This window comes from Grammomys surdaster, unplaced genomic scaffold (genome assembly GCF_004785775.1).
Source record: "Grammomys surdaster isolate TR1022 unplaced genomic scaffold, NIH_TR_1.0 125357, whole genome shotgun sequence".
Lineage (NCBI taxonomy): Eukaryota > Metazoa > Chordata > Mammalia > Rodentia > Muridae > Grammomys > Grammomys surdaster.
Window position 1 is genome coordinate 794,780 of NW_021620229.1, and position 20,032 is coordinate 814,811.

Here is a 20,032-nt window from a genome sequence, read left to right on the forward strand (position 1 = left end):
TACTGTACCCATACAGTAGCCCAGCAGCTAACAGTCTAAAGGCTGAAGGCCATTCAGCTGAACAGAGCCTCTTATACTCCTCTGTTCCCTTGTCTCAACTTACAGCAATCCAGAGTGATATATTTTGACTGGTGATATCAAACTTTTTTAATAGACTGCTTAATTGAAGATGTTTCCAGTTAGCTTCTCAGGGCCTTCTACCATGACATGTACAAGGATACTCACCACAATTTCTATAGAATTGAACCCAACTGACCGTCAACAAGAATAGCTAAACAGATCCCTGGACAGCAACTAGGGTATGGGGAAGAGAAGGGTGTGTAAATGGTAATCTCTATAAGCTGATAAGGCAAGAGGTGGATAATATACTACAAAGGGGAGGAAATCAAAGTCACATAATACTTAGGTTTGGGGTTTTGTTTGTGGTGGTGTTGACAACCTGCTTATTTAAAAAGTAAGAGACACCAATAAAATGAGTATATAAAAGAATAAAAAACAGAACAAACCACTCATACACATAGAAAGGACATTTTTAGAACAGTCTGCCAAGACAGATCCAAAACAATTAGAGTACATACTTGGGCAGGACAGGACTGAGACTAAGCTGAAGGAGCCTTCCTTTGCTTTTTACTCAAATATCCATCTACTTAATGATGATGCTTAATGTCATAATTTTCAGAAGACAAAACCAAGTGACAAAGAACCTACTATCCTCCCCTTTCCGTTTGTACACGCACGTGTGTGTACGTGTATGTGTGTGGGGAGGGAGGGAAGGAGGGAGGGAGGGAGGGAGGGAGGGAGGGAGGGAGGGAGGGAGGGAGGGAGGGAGGGAGGGAGGAAAGGTGGAGGAGGCTATTGCTGGGACTCATTCTTGAATGTTCTTCCACTGTATTCATTGAGGCAGGGTCTCTTGGTCGAACCTGGAGCTTGCTGGTGTGGCTAGTCCTCCTTAAGCAGCTAGCTCTGGGAATCCCTTCTCTGACTGGTGGCTGGAATCAGGAGGGCAACCACACCTACCCAGCATTTACTTGCATTTACCAGCATAACAAGCATTTTAACAACTGGGCCATCTGCCCAATCAGAATTTGCTACATTGTCTTTTAGCCTTTTGTTAAAAACAAAAGAGAACAAGACTATAACTTACAAGTGTGGGAAATACTAAAAGCCAATTAAAGAGAATAAAGAAGCAATAATAAAATTAAATATGTACAACTGCTGAGACCTACAAAGATTCAAAGCGACTAACACAATTTTATTATTTCCATAATAGACAAGGCGAAGACAGAGACAAAGACAACACTCTGACTCCTACCACAAATGAATGTTACAAATCTCCAGTGGTTCAACATATGAAAATATATATAAAGAAAAAATAACCCAGAGAAATATAAATATTCAGATATTTGCAGCATAATACAATGTACTAAAAAACCAACAAAGCAGTATTTTTGTAATGGCATATGTAACTCTGATGGTAATTTAAAATGCCAAAGCACACCTTTTTCCTATCCTCCCCCATAATCTGGACTGAGGGTTGCAGAATTACAAAAATATACAAATAAAAACAAGTTTAGTGCTCAGAGACAAATAACTCTCCTTATTTTAATGCATCAAGATGCAAATATTGAATTCAGGAATGCCAATCACTGTTATATGGAGATAAATAAAACAGACCAACAATACTTTTATAATCAAACCCAAGTAACATTATACTAAAAATATGTGTATGTGTATATGTATGTATGTACACCACACCTATTTTAGAAAAAAAAGGTGCCTTGGTGAAAATGATCCTGAAAATATTCACTGATGAACATTATATACAAACCTTCTATGTAAAAAAATTAAACTCTTTCCGTGCAATTTCATGTGTTCATCCCACCTGAAAACTACTTTCCTGCTGACACGGTCCTAAGGCAAGTCCCTTCACAGTGGTGTTCACTCACTCAACACCAAGAACAGCAGCTCGGACAGAGGTTACACAGACAACCTAACACACCTCCGTGCACTCACCGGAGCTCCACTCACTCTTCAAACCAGCAAGTTTACAGTGGGTACAAAGATTTTTCCTAAAATGTAGCTTCTCTAGTCCAGATTAAGCACTCAGCATATTAAGAGGCTTCAGAAGCCACTTCATTTGGTTTCTCAATAGCCCTATAAGAATTCAGTATTGAAACAGCTAAAGAAGTTCTTACTGAATTAACATTGCATCCTTCACCTGCATAGATTCAATTTGGCTTAGTAGCTCTTTGCCCCAGAACGTCAGTCTGGAGTTCACATACACTTCTAGAAGTCTATCTCCTTTACAAAAGATTCCATAACAGTAGCATGAGAATATATATAGGGTAATAAAGGTTTCTAAAATCTGTTTGATGAGCCTTAGAGCATTTCTTGGTTGAAGCAGCTCCTAAGGGTCAAGGTATAAATAAAAACAGAAGAGTGGGGTCAATGAAGTTGAATGGGTTAAATATTTATATCAAGAATCACTTCTGTCTAATAAACAAATGAAGTGACCAGGTACCCCAAGTTACCCCTTTTATTAGCGCTGAAGATCTAAAGCATAAAGAGTGAATGACTAAATACACTAGAAAAGGATAACAGTCTGAGGCAAGAGTTGTAGGTGTGTAAATATATATTTTATGTGCACACATTGTGTGCATTACTCTCTATATAATTACGTACATATCCACAAGATGCCCTGCAGCATAGTTCGAAAGGCCTTGTCAAGGAACAAACTACTTCTAGCACAGGCCCTAGAGTCCATATCATCTGCATAAGAAACCAATGTGCATGTATTCGCAGCATAAACCTCAGCAACAAAAACATTGCTAGTAATGCTAGGACAAATCATAGGTTTAGGTTGATGGATATTTTTCCCATCACTATCAATTGGTAATTTAATCACAACATTTCTTACATGGAGAATCAAAAATAATAACAACAAAACTGCAACTGGATTTTGAATTCACAAGAAAGATGTTTGGTAAGGTAAACAAACAAAGTTCAAGTTCCAGAGTGAGGAATATCAAAACGTTATAAATCTCCCGAGATGCAGTTCAATTACTACATCATTAGAAAAATAGAATCATAGAATGAGCGGCACCAGCTAAGCACTGCCAACACATCGACCCGTATGTTTATCTCTTTCCTCTTTTGTTTCCAGCTGGAGGTCTCTTCAACTGAAGGAGTTGTCCTCCTGTTCCAAACCCCGCAGACGCAGGATTGGACACCCCAAATGTCAAACCAGCTGATGCCGTGATGCCAGGATTGCTGAAGTTAAACCCAGACGTACTTGAGCTGCCAAAGCCTTATGTTCAGGAAGAAAATATTCAAATGAGAAGTTAAATCACAAAAACAAATATAAAAAACAGGAATGAGTGAGAATTTCTATCTGAGAATACACAATTTGTAAGAGTAGAAAATGCCTATAGCCTTTGCATTTCTAATGTGGAGCTTTACAGAAAAATGATTTAGCTAACAGCTCAAAGTGTCTTGAGAGACAGAAGAAGCTAGCACAGATAACTAAAATATACAGGAAAATTCAAGCTACCAGAAACTGCCTTATCTGTATCGTAACATGTTTTATGTGCACATACAATTGTGCATTATTCTGTATATAATTACATATGTGCATAAAATTACATCATTACATACATATTATGTCAGTGTCTTTCTACTCAGACTCACCAAAAACATTTTAGAAAACACATTCAAGGCATCTGGACCTGCCCTTAAATCTGAAGCTTTCCAAGAAAACCTCAACCCACCTCAATGTTCTAGAGAATGTAAACAATGAGTATTATAAGTCTATAATTAAGAGCAAGTGTCTGGATACCTGGCTTCCTGACACAGTATTTAGATTCTAGTCCTGATACTACTGATTACAAATCTTACTCCACTGGCACTGCTGACTTTAAATACTACTGATAAGTGCAATTTCCTAAATTTGAACACATGTTTTGAACAGTGTCACACTACTATTTTAGATATATTATTTATCCTTACAAATTACACATCAGGACAAGTCGATATTTACAAATATAAAGTAAATGGAAAGGTAGACAATACTTGGGGTTTTACTAGAAGTAGATTAGACCTACTTAAAAACGAGCACAGAGCCAGTTAGTCTTTATTCATAGACTACCCTACCCCTTAAAATCGGAGGAACTAACAACTGTTTAAACTAACATGTCAAGCATGTTGGGCTGCCTTTCATTTTGGTACAGGTCTACAGTTTCAGCTACAATATACAACTGAGGCAGGAGCACAAGTGAAAGGCCAGCCTGGGCACTTAGTGAGACCATGGTTCAAAGTGAAAAGTAAAAAGAGAAATAGCTCAGTGGTAGAGTGCTTGCTTAATGTGGGTTAAAAACCCTAGTTCCCACCCCAGTACAAAACACAAATAAAAAGTTCTCCTGGATAAAAAACAAACCACCAAAGTATAACTACTGGGTTAATGAGGTGGGGGGAAACCCTTAAGCCATAAAGTCAATCACTAGGATTCTAATGAATCTCTAGTTAACTGTTTATACATCAAACTAAGAAGTCTCAGTACATACAGTCACTAATGGTAAAGCTACACAATTTAGTCAGGCATACATGCTTCCTTGGAGTATTAAGTGAATTAGGGACCTTAAGGGGTTACTGAGCATAAGAACGTGTGTAATCTTTAGTTGAATGATTTTCACTTTTTAATCTGCCTGGAATTCAGGCAGAAGCACACAAACCTGCACTAAGACTTCCTGAGGGTTTATCTGTTGTTCCAAATCCAAATGTGGAGGCCCCTGTGGTACCGCATCCGAAACCAGAGCTAGCTCCAAATCCTAGTGGAAGGTAATAGAGAAATACACAGTGCACATAAAACACAGATTACAGTGTACTCACAAGAAAACCAACCACCACCACAGGCCAAATAAACGCAATGTTCACAAACACAGACTTACTGAGGCAGTTGGCTACTTACGCCTCTGCATAAGACTTCTTGAACAGATTAATTCTAAATAAAACACTAATTTATAACTACCCAAACTAGTTTATAGCCTAGCAGCAATTTTTAAAGAACAAGGCTATTAAAATCAAGATCACATAGGTTATTTTCATCACTGAAATGAAAATAGGATATTAGATATATGCTTAACTGACGTATTATTTCATTTCAGAAAAATAAAAAGGCTGGCTAAATACATAAACAAGCATGACTTGCACAACAGTGTAAATACTAGAATATTCTGAGATAAGTGCTCTCTCTGCTCCTTACTAAGTACAAAATAGTCCACTACCTCAATCTGCTCTGTAACAGTAAATTCTGCCAAGTTACTCTCCATGTTAACACTAACAGTCTTTCCTCTTAAAACATATTTTCATCATAAGAAGTCAATGAAGAAATTCTAAGTACTCAAATATGGTTTACCAGATATTTTCTATATCATCTCCAATTACTTCATTATTATTAGTTTTATGCTATCTTCCCCATGTAGTTGAGGATGACCCAGAACTTCTGATCCTCCTGCCTCATGAGTGCTGGGATTCCAGGTATATGTCCCCACTCCCTATATTTGCAGCTAAGAATGGAACCAGGGCTTCATGCTTGCTGGGTAGCACTTAACCAGCTAAGACGTACCTCCAGCAGAGTTCAAAGTCCATTGTTATTCTGCAATGGCTTCCAAAAATACTTAAGTTGGCAGTGAAGTATCACTGCCTATTAAAAAAAAAAAAAAAAAAAACCACGATGGAAAGTGGATCATGGTCAAGAGGGATTTACTATCTCATAGTTCTAAAATTCTCAATGTAGAACAGCTTGTGATGAATAACCATGGTAGCGTATAGCCTCTCTTAATATTTTAGTAAAAAGACAGGAAACTTCAGTACCCTCTAATACTTCTGTCAAAATATAATAAACTCTCAATTATTCAAAAAGAATTGTGAACACATTTATAATTAATGTCTTTATAGACTTCTTACTAGTTTATAAAACAATTAGAATAACCTGAATTACTTATGTATGTATACAGTCAAACATGCCAAGAGTGGATCAAAATGACAAAAGTCAAGCTGTTGAATTTACAATAAAATTCTGTTTAAAGTGGTCACTCTCAGGGTAAAAAAAAAAAAGTTAACAATCAGGAATATCTGTATGAGGTAATAGATTGGATTCCAAAATTATATTAGAACTAATCTTTAAAAGTTCAATTAAGACTAAGTTGATAGCTAAGTAATTCTCAAGTTGACATTTCAGCACATTGACTGGAACACACAAAACTCTGCCACTTAGCTGTAGTGCTTTCTTCTACTTTCTATAGAGGACAGAATGACTTTTAAATTCTAAAGCGAATGCTAGAAAACAATGATTATGTTTGGAGAATCCTTTTTCGCCAGATGGAAACTTAACTTCCCAAATAGCAGCAGATCCTCTTAGAAATGTGTTACAGGCTACCATCAGTCCAAATGTAATAGCTCAATGAAATATGAGAAAATGTAAAGTGTACCTCCAAGGTTTGAAGAACCTAAGCCACTTGATTGCAAGCCAGTGCCAATACCTGAGCCGAATGGCGTTCCAAAACTAACTCCCAGAGACGGCTGTGGCCCTGGTATGAAAAAAAAAACGGGGGGAAAAACAAATTTGCCTTACTCTTTCAAGATTAAAGTTCCTTTATGAGATTATTTTTAAGCTGAACATTGATTATTTTTTAACACACTCCACTTGCTAAAACTTTGATTTCAAGATGTCTTTCTCACCTAGCTTATCTATCCCAAATGTTTTGCCTGAAAATTTTTTTTAAATTAATCTGCTTATAGCTAGCTACACAGTAAGAGGTTTACCACAATGAAAAATGTTCAAAAGTTTAATGTACTGGTAATTTAAAATATTTAATGCCTCACAAGTTAATAGTTTTTATATTTCTACAATCGTTTTAGTTCTACTTGTTTTCTGATAAAACTATTTGGTGTAATAAATAATGCTTTACTTCCCTTTTTAAAAAACAAAAACAAAAAACAAGCTCCCAGTATTACAGTCAAGTTTCAATGATCAAGAGGATGACACTAACATAGCAAAACTATCATGTTACTTTATAAAGTACCCAAAAAGCTAGGTATGACTTCTTATAGTACAGAAATGGTAAGTAGATAAAAAACAAGACAATGTTTTATTTTATTTAATTTATTGTTCATCTTAAAAGCAAACCAATTACACAGTAACATGACAATTCCAACTTGTTCACAAGGGTGATTATTGAGTTCTACTCTTCAGCTCTGCTACAGTTTACCACTCATCCGCTGATGCATGAGATCGAGAACGAACATTTACAAAGGCACATGTGCACCTTCACAGACCCAATACATTCAAGGCTTCAGAAGCTCCTTGCCAACATTCTGGAAAATGTACTCAAAATCAAAGCCACAAGTCTCCCTTTCCAAACCTGCTACATTAGGGATTTGGCTGAGTTTGTTTGGCAACAACAGCATCAAACGTACTAGCCCCTCATGGTAACTATTTTTTTTTTTAAACTAAGCAGAATACAAAACTTTAAAAATCTCTAATTTGATAATTTATGAAAACTACTCAGTAAGTTTCATAGTACAATCTTAGTCCTGGCTTCTATAAGCACAGTGGTTAACACATCTTAGAGCTGAGGGAATGCCAAAGCAAACTGCACCTTCAAATTTAACTTCAAAACACCCAAAGCCTTCACGTTGTCCAATGAAGAATGAGGTTTGTATATTCAAAAGGTAGTGTAAATTTATAAAGCACAAAACAACAAAATGAGGAAGTACATTTTGCTACCCTGGGACAGAAACTGGACTTTTTAAAATAGCTTCTATCCAGAAAACAGAATAACAACTAAATAGCAGCCAGAGTTCTTATACTACTATTAAAAAAATAAATTAAAAAATATGTTTAAATTTTTACATCCAGTTTGAGATTAATTTAAGAATAAAGATCTGACTAGCAGCTCTTTTGTAAAATGTTACAACAGGAAAAGAAACATATTACTTTCTTATGTCTAACAAAAACAACAGAGAAAGCATATGTCCAGTTTCTTTAACATTGGGAGACTCACATTTTAACAGGAGGCACTGCTGGTGGAAGACGCTAAAGAACAATGCACACCACAGTCCTCAGCCTTACGAGTTGGGAAAATTACCCAGAGAGCATGGATTTTATCATGTATAGGTCCATTTTTTAAAAGCAACAGAACAATTTCTGCACTCATATTTAGGATATCCAAACGCATCTGACAATGACAAGACTTTCCCATTGCACAAAAGATGCGAGATATTTTGAGTTTTCTACCTTCACACAAATTCTGAAGGCAACATCATTTATAAAATAGTAGGCAAATGTATAACATTTTAAATAGTAAAAGCTCATGATAAATTATCTCCCAGGCCAAAGTATTAACATAATTATACTCTGGCTACCATATATATTAGTTTTGCTTTCAGAAAACGATTCTAAATCCTTCAGGTAGAAGCTATGTAAACAATTCAAGTCACTTTGAAATCTGAATAGTCACTCAATGAGGGGTTCTTAGTTCTACAAGTAAAATCAAATCAATTATAAAGACCAATGATTGCCTAAAGTGAAATTTCCATGTAAAGAAACATTTTACAAAAGTTTCCATAATAAATTCACATACAACAAAATCAGGTTTAGCACTGTAATTCATATTTTCTAGAATAAATATTACCTTATTTAATGTAAAACTATATTTATAGGAAAAAGACTAAAGTGCTAGAATTTCTTATAATTTTCCATGGTCACCAAAAATGTCTAATGTAATTACCATTGTTACTAGTAAGTCACCTTTTAAAATAACAAAAATGCCTTCCCCTGATAAGAAAAACTTATTCTTGCTACTTTTAATGGGGAATGTTCCTTTGGTTATTAAAACAACAAAATCATGAAACCACAAGAAACTAAATAGAAATATTTAACATTTTTGATTTAACACTACACCTTAAATGTCCAAACCTTCACCTAAAGCTAGAAAGCAGGAATTCCTCACAAATGCCTCAGCTCTCCTTAAAAAATGGAAGCTAAAGTCACATGAGAAAAATCTTATGTAAACATCAACAACTTTTAAGTGTGAAAACACAACAAAATTTAACCTTAGTACACTGATTGAAAAAACACCCATCCTAAATCAAGATCATATTGAATAGCCTAATATAAATCTACTAAATTTTTTGGGAGATCTGAGGAACATTTGTAGACGAGGAACATTTGTGGACAAGTGTACATGAACTTATCCACACGCTGATATGCACTTTATATATGAATAATCTGGGTTTTCATGAATTCAGTCTTCACAACAAAGAGCCACAAATTAAATATACCTAAACTCAACTGTGTATTTGCTTTCATTAAAAAAAAAGAAATAGAGGGTTGGGGAGGCAGTTCAGTAGTAGAGTCTAGACTTGTTAGCACATACAAGGTCCTGGATTCCATCCCAGTACTAGTACCACAACCACCACAACCACCACAACCACCACAACCACCACAACCACCACCACCACCACCACCACAACCACCAAAAACAAAACAAACAGGAAGTCCTTTAAAATTAAGTCCATCCTTCCACCTCCTGGAAAGACAACAGAAAAAAGAAAAGCTACCTTAAAAAAAAAAAATAATCTAAGAAAAAGCTATTGTCCTTTTGTGTCCCTGTTTATACCAATTAAATAAAAAAACTATATGCAAATAAAAACTTTAATAATGCATATCTATATAGCAACAGCTCTGTATAAAAACATACAAGTTTTGTCCAGTTTCTCTAGATGGTTTCAAATTGGGACTTAAAAGGGATTTCATGAAAAGTACTACACAGGAATATCTCCCTGGGTACAAAACAAAATGTAACAGGGCTTAACTGAATGGTATGCAATCCATAATACCATTACCCATGTATCTAACACAACGCCTAAACCTCACAATCCAGCATCCTAAGGAATAAACTAGCATTTGTAATGGGAGGGTATAAAGTGACTACAGAGCCAGAAAGAAGCTTTTAGGGAAACAAAATGGGAAAGAAACATAATGCAAAATTGTTAGCACTGTTATTTCTCAAGAGTTAACAACCTGATTCAACTAAAGTATTAATACTGTAAGATTACCAAGGTTAATAAATTCCAATTCCTACCACCTAATTAAAAAGTCTTATTTATATACACCCTAAAACTATAAGAACATACTGTAAGCAGGAATTGCTTCTGGTGGATAGGAGAAAGTCAAGTAAAAGTAACAGACAAAATTAAAGCCCATGAGCCAAAGCGCTCAACAATTTCTGCAAGGTTTGCAAATATTCTTTTTTTTTTTTTTTTTGGTTTGGTTTTTCGAGACAGGGTTTCTCTGTGTAGCCCTGGCTGTCCTGGAACTCACTCTGTAGACCAGGCTAGCCTCGAACTCTCGAACTCAGAAATCTGCCTGCCTCTGCCTCCCAAGTGCTGGGATTAAAGGCATGCGCCACCACCACCCGGCTGCAAATATTCTTTATAAGACAGAGCAAAGGTCTTCCCCATAGTATCTACTTTTGTATTTGACCAACCTAGCTCCCACGAGACACCATATTTACAGAATAAGCACCTGTCTTTATGTCTGTGCTTATAAACTTCTTAAAATTTATACAGTCTACATGTTAAAAAGGTTTAAAAAAAAAAAAAAGCTGGGTATGGTGGCTCATGCCTTTAATTTCAGCACTCTGTAGGCAGAGGCAAGCAGATCTGTGAGTTCCAGGACAGACGGGGATACACAGAGAAATTCTATGCTTAAAAAAAAAAAGAAAAGAAAAAAGAAAAAACAGCCCTTTGACAGGTGATTTCGCTTCATAGTTAGTTATTTACTACAGAAGAGATTAATTTAGAGCCCAAGAGTTTTGACAACTCTCTTTTCTTAAGCTTTATTCTCTTGAAAATATAGTATATTTCATTGACATGTATCCAAACCACATTTCCCTATTTTACCTTAGGGATGAACAGTGATTAGCTATTAAATAACGAGAACTAAAAATCATACTGTTGGGATTGATACCCTATTACTCCAAAGCCTAGTCTGTCTACAGAAGGCTACACTCTAGCCAGCTAGAGAGCTACTAGATAGTGCTTATGAGAACCACCATTCACACAGATCCAGCCATGAAATGTGGAGGATTTGGCCTAATTCCATCAACAACTTTTTACTTGATGGCAGATCAATGCTGTCATTCAGATGTGAAAACAGTGACTAGAGCATGCTTCCCTAGTACAGGTGGCTGGAATGCAATCCAAACATCTATTCTGTTTGGTTTTCACTTTTTAATGTTGCAATTTACTACTGGATTATATGAAACTGTCAGAAAGACATACACTACAGAATAACGCTCACTCAAAAATTTATAAATCATCAAGGGGGAAAACGTAAACTATTAAGACTGCATTTTTCTATGTCAAACTTCAAACCCAATAAAAACTACCAGGAATAAGACAGCTAATCAACTTCCAAAATTCCAAATGAATCACTGAAGAACCATTATCACAAAAACACTGCAAATGGTATTCAACCAAGGACTAATGTCCTACATACTGTACAATCCAATCTCAAACCTTCCTGATCTTGCTAGTGCTCAATCCACTATTTGAGTTTAAAAACCCCAGCATGCATCTTCTTCAAACCTGATTTTGACTCTTTTAGAGGAACTGTTTTGTTTCCAAAGTACATCCAAATTAACCTTCAACACATATCTTCAATAAAAATATAACTACATGTAGATTGCAAGTACTCTGCAATCATTATGTACGAGACTGAGAATGCACCATCAACTATTATCATACCTAAAAAATACAACATATGGTACAGGTGGATTACCTCTGACTTTAAAACAAAGGGCACAATCACAACTTGAGAATCTAATGTTTTTCTTAAGTGTAATTTAGTAGTGAGACACTATATTCTAAAGGGCATCTATAGCAATACAGCAAATAACAGTAAGCAAATTCACAATATTCAACATCAGATGTATAGTTATTGCTAAACTACCCTGCCTTTTGTTTCAGGTATGTTTGTAATTGTGTCTATCACATTTTTTAGATTGGAACAGCTATTCATAGAAATTTTGTCAGTGCTCACACAAAAGGAAGACTTATAAAAATGCACATAATGTTCTCTGCATTTGAACATTAAGAAGCTATAACTTGAATGCATTCAGACCTGTAGCAGGCTGTTGCTGCTGTGTAAGAGTTGCAGCCATGGCAACGGCTGCTGCATTTGGCATGGTGCTGAAAGGAGTGGGTCCAGTAGTAACTCTGGGTGCATTCTGCCACTTCTTGGCTTCTGTTCTCCTGGCTTCAAACACATCGACAGCATCACCCAAAAACATTTTTCTGTAGCTGAGATACTGTTCTTTAAGCACCTAAAAATATGGAAGGGAGGGGAGAAAGAAACTAAGTTCCATGTTGGGAACATGAAATTCTATTAAATGAGTTGGAAAGATCAACAACACTGGCCATATTATACATTCCAAGTAAACTACAAATAACACAACTAGTAACTGACACTGATGTGACAAGGCCTGAAGCCCCATCAGTGCTGTCACAAATCTTTACAATATCCCACTGAAAATAAAATACTCTAGGCTAAGTTTACCTAAGTTTTCATAGGCTAAGATTACAGGCAAGCAGAATAATATTTAAATAGGTACTGGAGTTTATCACAAACTTTTCCCTTAAGCATCCAACTTTCTCATTACCTTCAGATTGGAAGTATTAAATATATACCAGTTAAATAAATTTTTAAATGACTGAGTATTACATGATAAAATAAGAGTTCACACTTTTAAACACAGAAAGGCTGAGGAAATTAGCAGGGCTTCAACTTTGTCTAATAAAATGACCCAATTACCTAATTCAATAAATAATCCCATTAAGGCCATCAATCCTATTTCATATTAAGTATAAAACATTTTTATTACAGATCTAACCTAATTATATAGATTGTATTCCAATTTTTGAAGAGAGATAGTTTTCATATTTCTTACCTTTCTTAATTATTAGGCTCTTTGTCACTACCAAACTCACACTTACAAATCTTATTAGTACACTACTTAAAGCTATTGTCACCCTTTTATGTGGCTGTCCATTTTTAATACTCCAGTTCCAACCTTCATCACTGTTAGAAAGGACCAAAGTGGACCTGCTAAGAACTGAATATTAAGAAATATGGCATTAGCAGCAAGGTGAGGAAAACGAATCTTGTTACTGTTCTCAAATCCATTCTTCTTTTCCTTGTGTTCTATATACATTCCCACACCTGGTGCAACTTCCAATAATAGAAATGGTCCAAGACTTCACAAAAAAAATTTTCTAAAAGGGGAAGGGGAGAGGTGGATAAATGGCTCAGTGGTTAAGAGCACTGACTGCTCTTCCAGAGGTCCTGAGTTCAATTCCCAGCAACCACGTGGTGGCTCACAACCATCTGGAATGGAATCCAATGCCCTCTTCTGGTATTTCTGAAGACAGCTACATTGTATTCATATATATTAAATAAATGATAATTTTTTAAAAAGGGGAAGAGGGGGCCACCCACACACCTAATACCAACCATGATGTATATGAAAAAATCCTGTTTTTCTATTCAGGGTTTCTCTGTGTAGTCCTAGCTGTCCTAAAACTTGCTCTATAGACCGGGGTGGCCTTGCTTAAATATATGATGTATTTGAAAACTTCCCACTTTGATAATGTCACTGATGTGTGCTAGGCAAGGTAATTGAAGTCTCTTTCAATTATTAAATGCCCATGGGAATCAAGATAATTTCTTGTGAGACTCACAAAGATAAGCACAAACCTAGAGCTTATATATTTAGCTTGCTTAGAACTTAACATGAAAATAGATGGCAAAATAATTTCCTAGCTAGTTGCTAGCTTGACGTAAGCTAGAGTTATTTGGCAAGACAGACTCAACTGAGAACATGCCTCTGTAAGACTGGCCTACTGGCAAGTCTATCAAGGATTTTCTTCATTAGTTATTATGTGAGAGGCCCAAGATCATTGTGAGTGGTGTCAACCCTAGGCAGGTAGTCCTATCTGTATGACAAAGCTGGCTGAGCAAGGCACAAGAAGTAAAAAGTGCTACTTTAGTTCCTGCTTCAAATTCCTACCCTGACTTTCCTCCGGAACACAGAGTGACCTGAGATTTTAAGAGGAGACAAACCCTTGCCTCCCCCAGGCATTTTTGGCCATAGTGTTGTCACAGGAATAGAAACCCTAACCAAGACACATAACAAATCTGATCGAAGTCACATGTTTGGTTCTTAAAAATATATTTAAATAAAACAAGAAGTAACTAGGGGAGCTGAGACAGGAACTCCAGGCCAGTTTAGACTATGAAGCAAGATCCTGTCTCAAATAGAAAGCAAACGAGAGACAGCAGACAATTGAATTATCTATGTATGACAATCTTGGCCTCTTTTCTGTCCTCATTAACAAAAAGGCTGTTTTTCAAACGATCATAGAAAAAGCTGATAACTTTAACCAGGCCTGATGTTACAGGCCTAAAATCCCAGATACAAACTGAAGGCTTGCCTGAGATGCAGGCGAACTCAAGGCTGGCCTATGCAGTTATCAGCTCACAAACATCTGTAACTCCAGTTCTAGGGGAATTGATGCTCTCTTCTAGCCTCCATGGGCACTAGGCACACACATGATACCCAGATAAGCATGTATGCAAGCACTTATACACATAACTTTTAAAGGAATTTTAAAATAATACAAGAAACAGAAGCTCTCAGAGTGGCAAGATGACCACACAAGCAGGATCTGATGACGGCCAAAGTGAAGCAGAGGAGCCTGGGCGCTCATCGTAGCGTGTTCTACTATTGTGTTTACTTGCAAACATTCATAATATACTAAATTTAAAAACAGCACAAAACACACCTAAACAAAGAATATTCTTGACCAGTTTAAAATCTTACAGCAGCATTTATCATTGATAAGATTCTCAAGAAAATCTGATAGTCTTCCTTGGGAAATTTTCTTAAAAATGCTTTAAAGTTTCAAATCTTTTGGTGTATACTAACAATTTTAAAAGGACAGTTTAAAACAGTTAACTTTCTAAAAATTCTACTACCATGAATCAAACAGATATGAACATAATTAATAAAACACACATTACACTGAGTCAGAACAACGAAGGATTTGTCACTAGAGATGTTTGTTTTCTATAGTACAATTTATACTAGAAAAGAGATGGAAACAATCTGAATGTAGGTTACACAAGCATCACACAAACACATACCAGCTCTGTATAACTGCTAACAATAGTGATGAGGGAAAATGGGTATTAACATCAGTTATTCCCAAGATCCTAAATGCAGACAGGTGAACTGGCAATGAATGCTTACCTTGACATTTTCATGAATAGACTGAAGTTGTGCAGCTAAAGCTACAAATGTTTGATAAATTTTCTGCATAGCCATTGATAAATCTGTAAGAGAAAATTATGAAACAAATATGTAATAATTAATGTTATTTTTCTACTACTCTGACCTAGTTTTGGCAGTTAATATGTAGAAGGAAAAGACTATCTATGGTCTTTTACAATACAGAAGACACAGGCTAAGAAGACTGAGAGGACATTTCCATCAGAAACCTAGGAAGGAAGGGGAAGTTCTAGACTGTCTCCTCTTGTCATAAAAGTAATTATTTACAATAAAGCATTTCCAGGGAACTAAGACTTACCAAAGACTTTTTAGAAAATTTTCGTAGAACAGCTTAAGACAAATACTAACAGTTGTTTGCACACCTACTATCCAAGTTTAACCACCCATCAATAACACAGTTGTGCTATCACAGAATTACCAGAGTAGGGATGTTACCTTGAGGAGTTATATGTGAATTGTTTGCTTGAGTGGCAAGATGGTTTTCTAGTTCTTCGATCTGTTGTCTGTACTGTTGAAGCTGTACCTCAAACTGCTGAACCAAGATTCTGAAGTAGCTATAAAGAGTTATACCAAATATTTGAAACATTATTTCCTTTATACTTAAAAATACAAATAAGTAAGTAAATGCCCTCTTTTAAGTGGGGCCTTCAATTTAGGATAAGGATATAATTCACAGATATCACTGAAGAAAGCTCCCAAGCATTGAATATTACTGATGTATCATTATTCCAATTATGGAAGACACATTATAAAGTGACTTTACAGAAGTAGCAAGGTCATCTAACACAAGTTAGGACTCACCTATTAAAGAAAGGTAGAGATTAAAGAAAATTACAAATGAATGCAACATAACCCCAAACAGGATCCAGGGAGGGGAAACATGCACTAATGAGAAGGAGGGAAATCAGTAAAATTCTAAGCTGTTTTAGTTAAAAATGGTTTACCAATGTTAGTTTGCTACTATTGATAATTACAATATAGTTCTACAGCATGTTACCATTAGCGACAGTGAAGGATTTATACAGATTCTTTGTACTACTATTTTCTCATGTTCTCTAGAAGTCTAAAAGTTTGAAAAGTTTAATCAAAGTACAGCTATCACTAAATTTTATAATCAAGTATTTAACAGATTTAGAATAGTAAAAGAAATTTATGTGTTTTCTATAAGAAACGTGTAATTGATGGCTGGGAGGGCAATATAGTGGTAAGGCACATGCCAGGGAAAGAGGTAGAAAAATAAGATGGAGCAGGGGAGGGATGAGTAGGTGCAAAATTTTTGGCAACATCAACATCAACTATACTGTTAGTATGAAAAGGGCAAGGTGATGAAATCAGTATGGAAGCATGTCATGCTAATCTGAGTAGATGTGTATCAGTTATTTCCTGAACTTGGTTAAACTGTAGTGTTATGTAAGCAATTATCCTTAAGAAGCCATTATGTTTGCAAACAATACGAGGTGTTGCGGGAGGGATGTAAACAGACATACAGAATGTAGAAACAAAATACACATGATAATTTAGTAAGTAGGGTATTTGGGTAAATAGTACATATGCAATTCTAAAATAACTTCCTTAAGGAAAAGGAAAAAGGAAAGTACAGGAGCAAGAATCATGCACGTATAACCCTCACCTCCAAGGTCACTAAGACTAGAAGTGAGGGACTGAAAGAAGAGGTAGCACAAGGCCAGAGTGGAGCACACTGGCTGTAGTCAATGAACAAATGGACTCTGTCATGCTGCTATCTTATCAAAGGTAGTTGGAAATTCAGATCTTAGCCTTTTAGTGAAACATAAATAAACCACTCTCTCTTAGGATAATTAGAAGAAATCCTTATAAAGATTCAAGTTCAGCCTTCCCATGTAGCAAACCAAAAATTCTGTGAATGATTACTACTCTGTTGTTGTAAAATTAAAAACTTCTGTCAAAAAAAAAAAAAAATCCAGTAACTTACTCGGCAGGAGCTGTATTTTCATGTTGTAGTCCAGGTGGTGTTTTCTGGGTTCTTAAAGCTATTTCAGCATTCTTTAACTCCTAATACATCAGATTTTAAAAGCACATAAAGGAAACAAACAAACAAACAAACACACCAGGTAAGAGGCGAGTATACAAACTATTTCTTAACAGAGATGTCAAACAACTAAATGGACAGGCTTTTAAAAACAATAGAACGAGCTGCTTTACATGCTGCTGAAACCTCTTTCAAAAGACAAATTTTCAATAAATTTTATGATAATTATACTGATCTTTTTTGAGCAACTATGCATAAAATTCTGCAATTTTGTAAAATGAACTAAACCACAATGAAAGGATTATGGTACTGTTTAAAAGTCTTCACTACAAAAATGTAGAAAATACTATTTTTAAGAAAAGGCAAGCAGTTAGAACAAAGCAGAAGCTGACGAGCTGACGTGAGCAAGGGTTGCCATCTGGATAGCCGACACCACACACTCACATTACTCAAAGCGTTACTCATGCTGTCAGTCAGTCAAGAATAAGCCTCTGACACAGCTGCTTCTCTTCTCACAGACGAGGAAGTGGTTCACAGAACCACTAATACACTGTGTGGGAAGCCTACAATCTTCTACTCTTCCTCAGTCCATCTTACCTTCTATCCAATGAGTCTTTAGGACTAATACTCTCTTTTTTAACACCTTATACTCCTTATTCCTGACATTCCACTGCTCTTTTCAACCTCTATTTTTTAATTTACTTTTAAAAATAAGTAACGTAAATTTATGTTCCCTACAGTAACTTTTTCCCCTTATTAAACTACCAAGCTGTTAAAGTCAAAATGTTTTTGAGAAAACACCCTATTATATAATCCAGACTAGCCTCAACTCACAATGCCCCTGCCTCAGCCTCCTAACTACGTCTCCTGCATTACTACTATACCAGGTATGCATGGCCTTCTTAGCCTTGGGTTTCTACCACTCCAGCACCTCTCACTACCTACTTATGTGAACATAGACATCCTGCAGTAACAAGCTGTTGGCAGATCTTCACATATGCCTGGGTCATACTCCTGGCATCTGTCTCTTCTCTTTCCTGAACACAAACCTTGGTAATACTTAAAAACCTTTCCAGACACAACATAAACATCATCATACATTAGACTCATGGTAAAACTGTCCATTTAAGTCCTTTGTGCCTGGACACATTATATCTCATTGATTTAAGGGTTTTTGTCTGTCTGTTTTTAGCAAAATCAGTTTTTGGTCCCTTTATAAAGCCCAAAGTCCTCGAAAAATACAGATTTTTAAAACAGTTCATTGAATGCTATGGCAACTAAACCCAACAACATGGCATCAATAAACCATCTGGTATCCACTCTAATCAAAGAAACACAAAAGAACACAAACAACTTATTTAACTTATTAACTTATGTAGTACTTACTTTGCCAAAAACATGATAGGATGGATGGACGGACGGATGGATGGATGGATAGATAGATAGATAGTTTATGAAGCTTTGTATCCATTAGTCAACCTTCAAAGAATCTTTTTATTTCTTAGGAAGGCTTTCTTCAAAAAAATTTGGGGGTAAAGATTGGTGATAATGTCACAAAGGACTCAGTGTACTTACTTAAACTGAAAGTTCAAACTTTGGGTGAGGATTAGTTCTTCACATAGACTTTAAAACTTTGTGAAGAAATGTCAGGTGGCACTTCCTTAAAGATCTGCCTGCCGTCTGTGCTTTATTACCTATTTAAGTCTTTCACTATTTCATTTAGCCTCACTATCTTTTTATCTCAAAAGACTTACCAACTCTGCTACATACAGATATCACACACTTATGATGAAATCATCCAGTTTTAAAATAATAGTGTATCCATGAATAATGTTGGGTTTGATCTCAGCTATTCTTAGTTGTCAACTTGATTACACATCAGGAATTAACGAAAACCCTCATCTGAGAGGCTTTTTTTTTCCTTCTTCTTCAATGAAATCATTGGAAGGAGGAAGGCCCACTTCTAACCCAGATCTTTGAGGTGGGAAGATCCACCTTTAATCTGGGCCATACCTAGTGTCACCCTATATAAAGGATATGGAAGAAGCAAGCTTATTCTCTTGGCCTGCTTGCTCTTATTCTCACTGGAAAGTCCATTTCTTCATGGATATTAAAGTCTATTTCTTTGGGAGTCCAGCATTTACTGAAGACCAGCTGCAATATCCAGCCTCATGGACTGAAGAAACTGGTTGGTAGACAGCCATTGTTGGACAAGCTAGACCACAGCCTGTGGGCCAGTCTAATAAATTCCCCTTCTGTGTATACATATAGATTTATTCTGTAAGTCCTGGTCCCCTAGAGAACCTTGACTAACACAGATTCTCTTAGTTTGCCACCTCCATTACTAATGGTAATGTTTTATGAACATATAATTTATGTATTTCACATTTATGCATTATGTATTTATAATTTATGTATTTCATATACAAAATTCAGTTTCATATGATTTTATGTTTAACCAAAGCCTAAATATTCACTTATTTAAAGCATAATTAACATTTTTTCTACAAAGTACTCAATGAGAAAATGACCAAAAAATGACCGAGAAAAACACAGATGAATATTGTGTTCATATTTAATGAAAAGATTAGGCAGTAGGACCCTGAGAAAAGAA

The 20,032-nt window shown here is 35.9% G+C and overlaps 1 protein-coding gene across 2 annotated transcripts in view; it reads right to left on the reverse strand.

Annotated features, from left to right (window-relative positions):
- Positions 1–20,032, reverse strand: part of Nup58 (nucleoporin 58) — a 45,708-nt gene that overhangs the window by 11,825 nt on the left and 13,851 nt on the right. The window contains exons 9-15 of one of the 2 annotated variants that reach the window (XM_028785866.1): positions 17,362–17,441; positions 15,846–15,964; positions 15,372–15,454; positions 12,185–12,386; positions 6,486–6,584; positions 4,728–4,823; positions 1,232–3,307 (exon numbers count right to left, since the gene is read on the reverse strand). In XM_028785866.1, the coding sequence (XP_028641699.1) occupies positions 3,138–3,307; positions 4,728–4,823; positions 6,486–6,584; positions 12,185–12,386; positions 15,372–15,454; positions 15,846–15,964; positions 17,362–17,441 (849 nt within the window). In that variant the 3' untranslated portion in view covers positions 1,232–3,137. Of the gene's footprint in view, positions 1–1,231; positions 3,308–4,727; positions 4,824–6,485; positions 6,585–12,184; positions 12,387–15,371; positions 15,455–15,845; positions 15,965–17,361; positions 17,442–20,032 lie in introns of those variants that run through there. The other variant, XM_028785867.1, reaches the window with a different exon arrangement.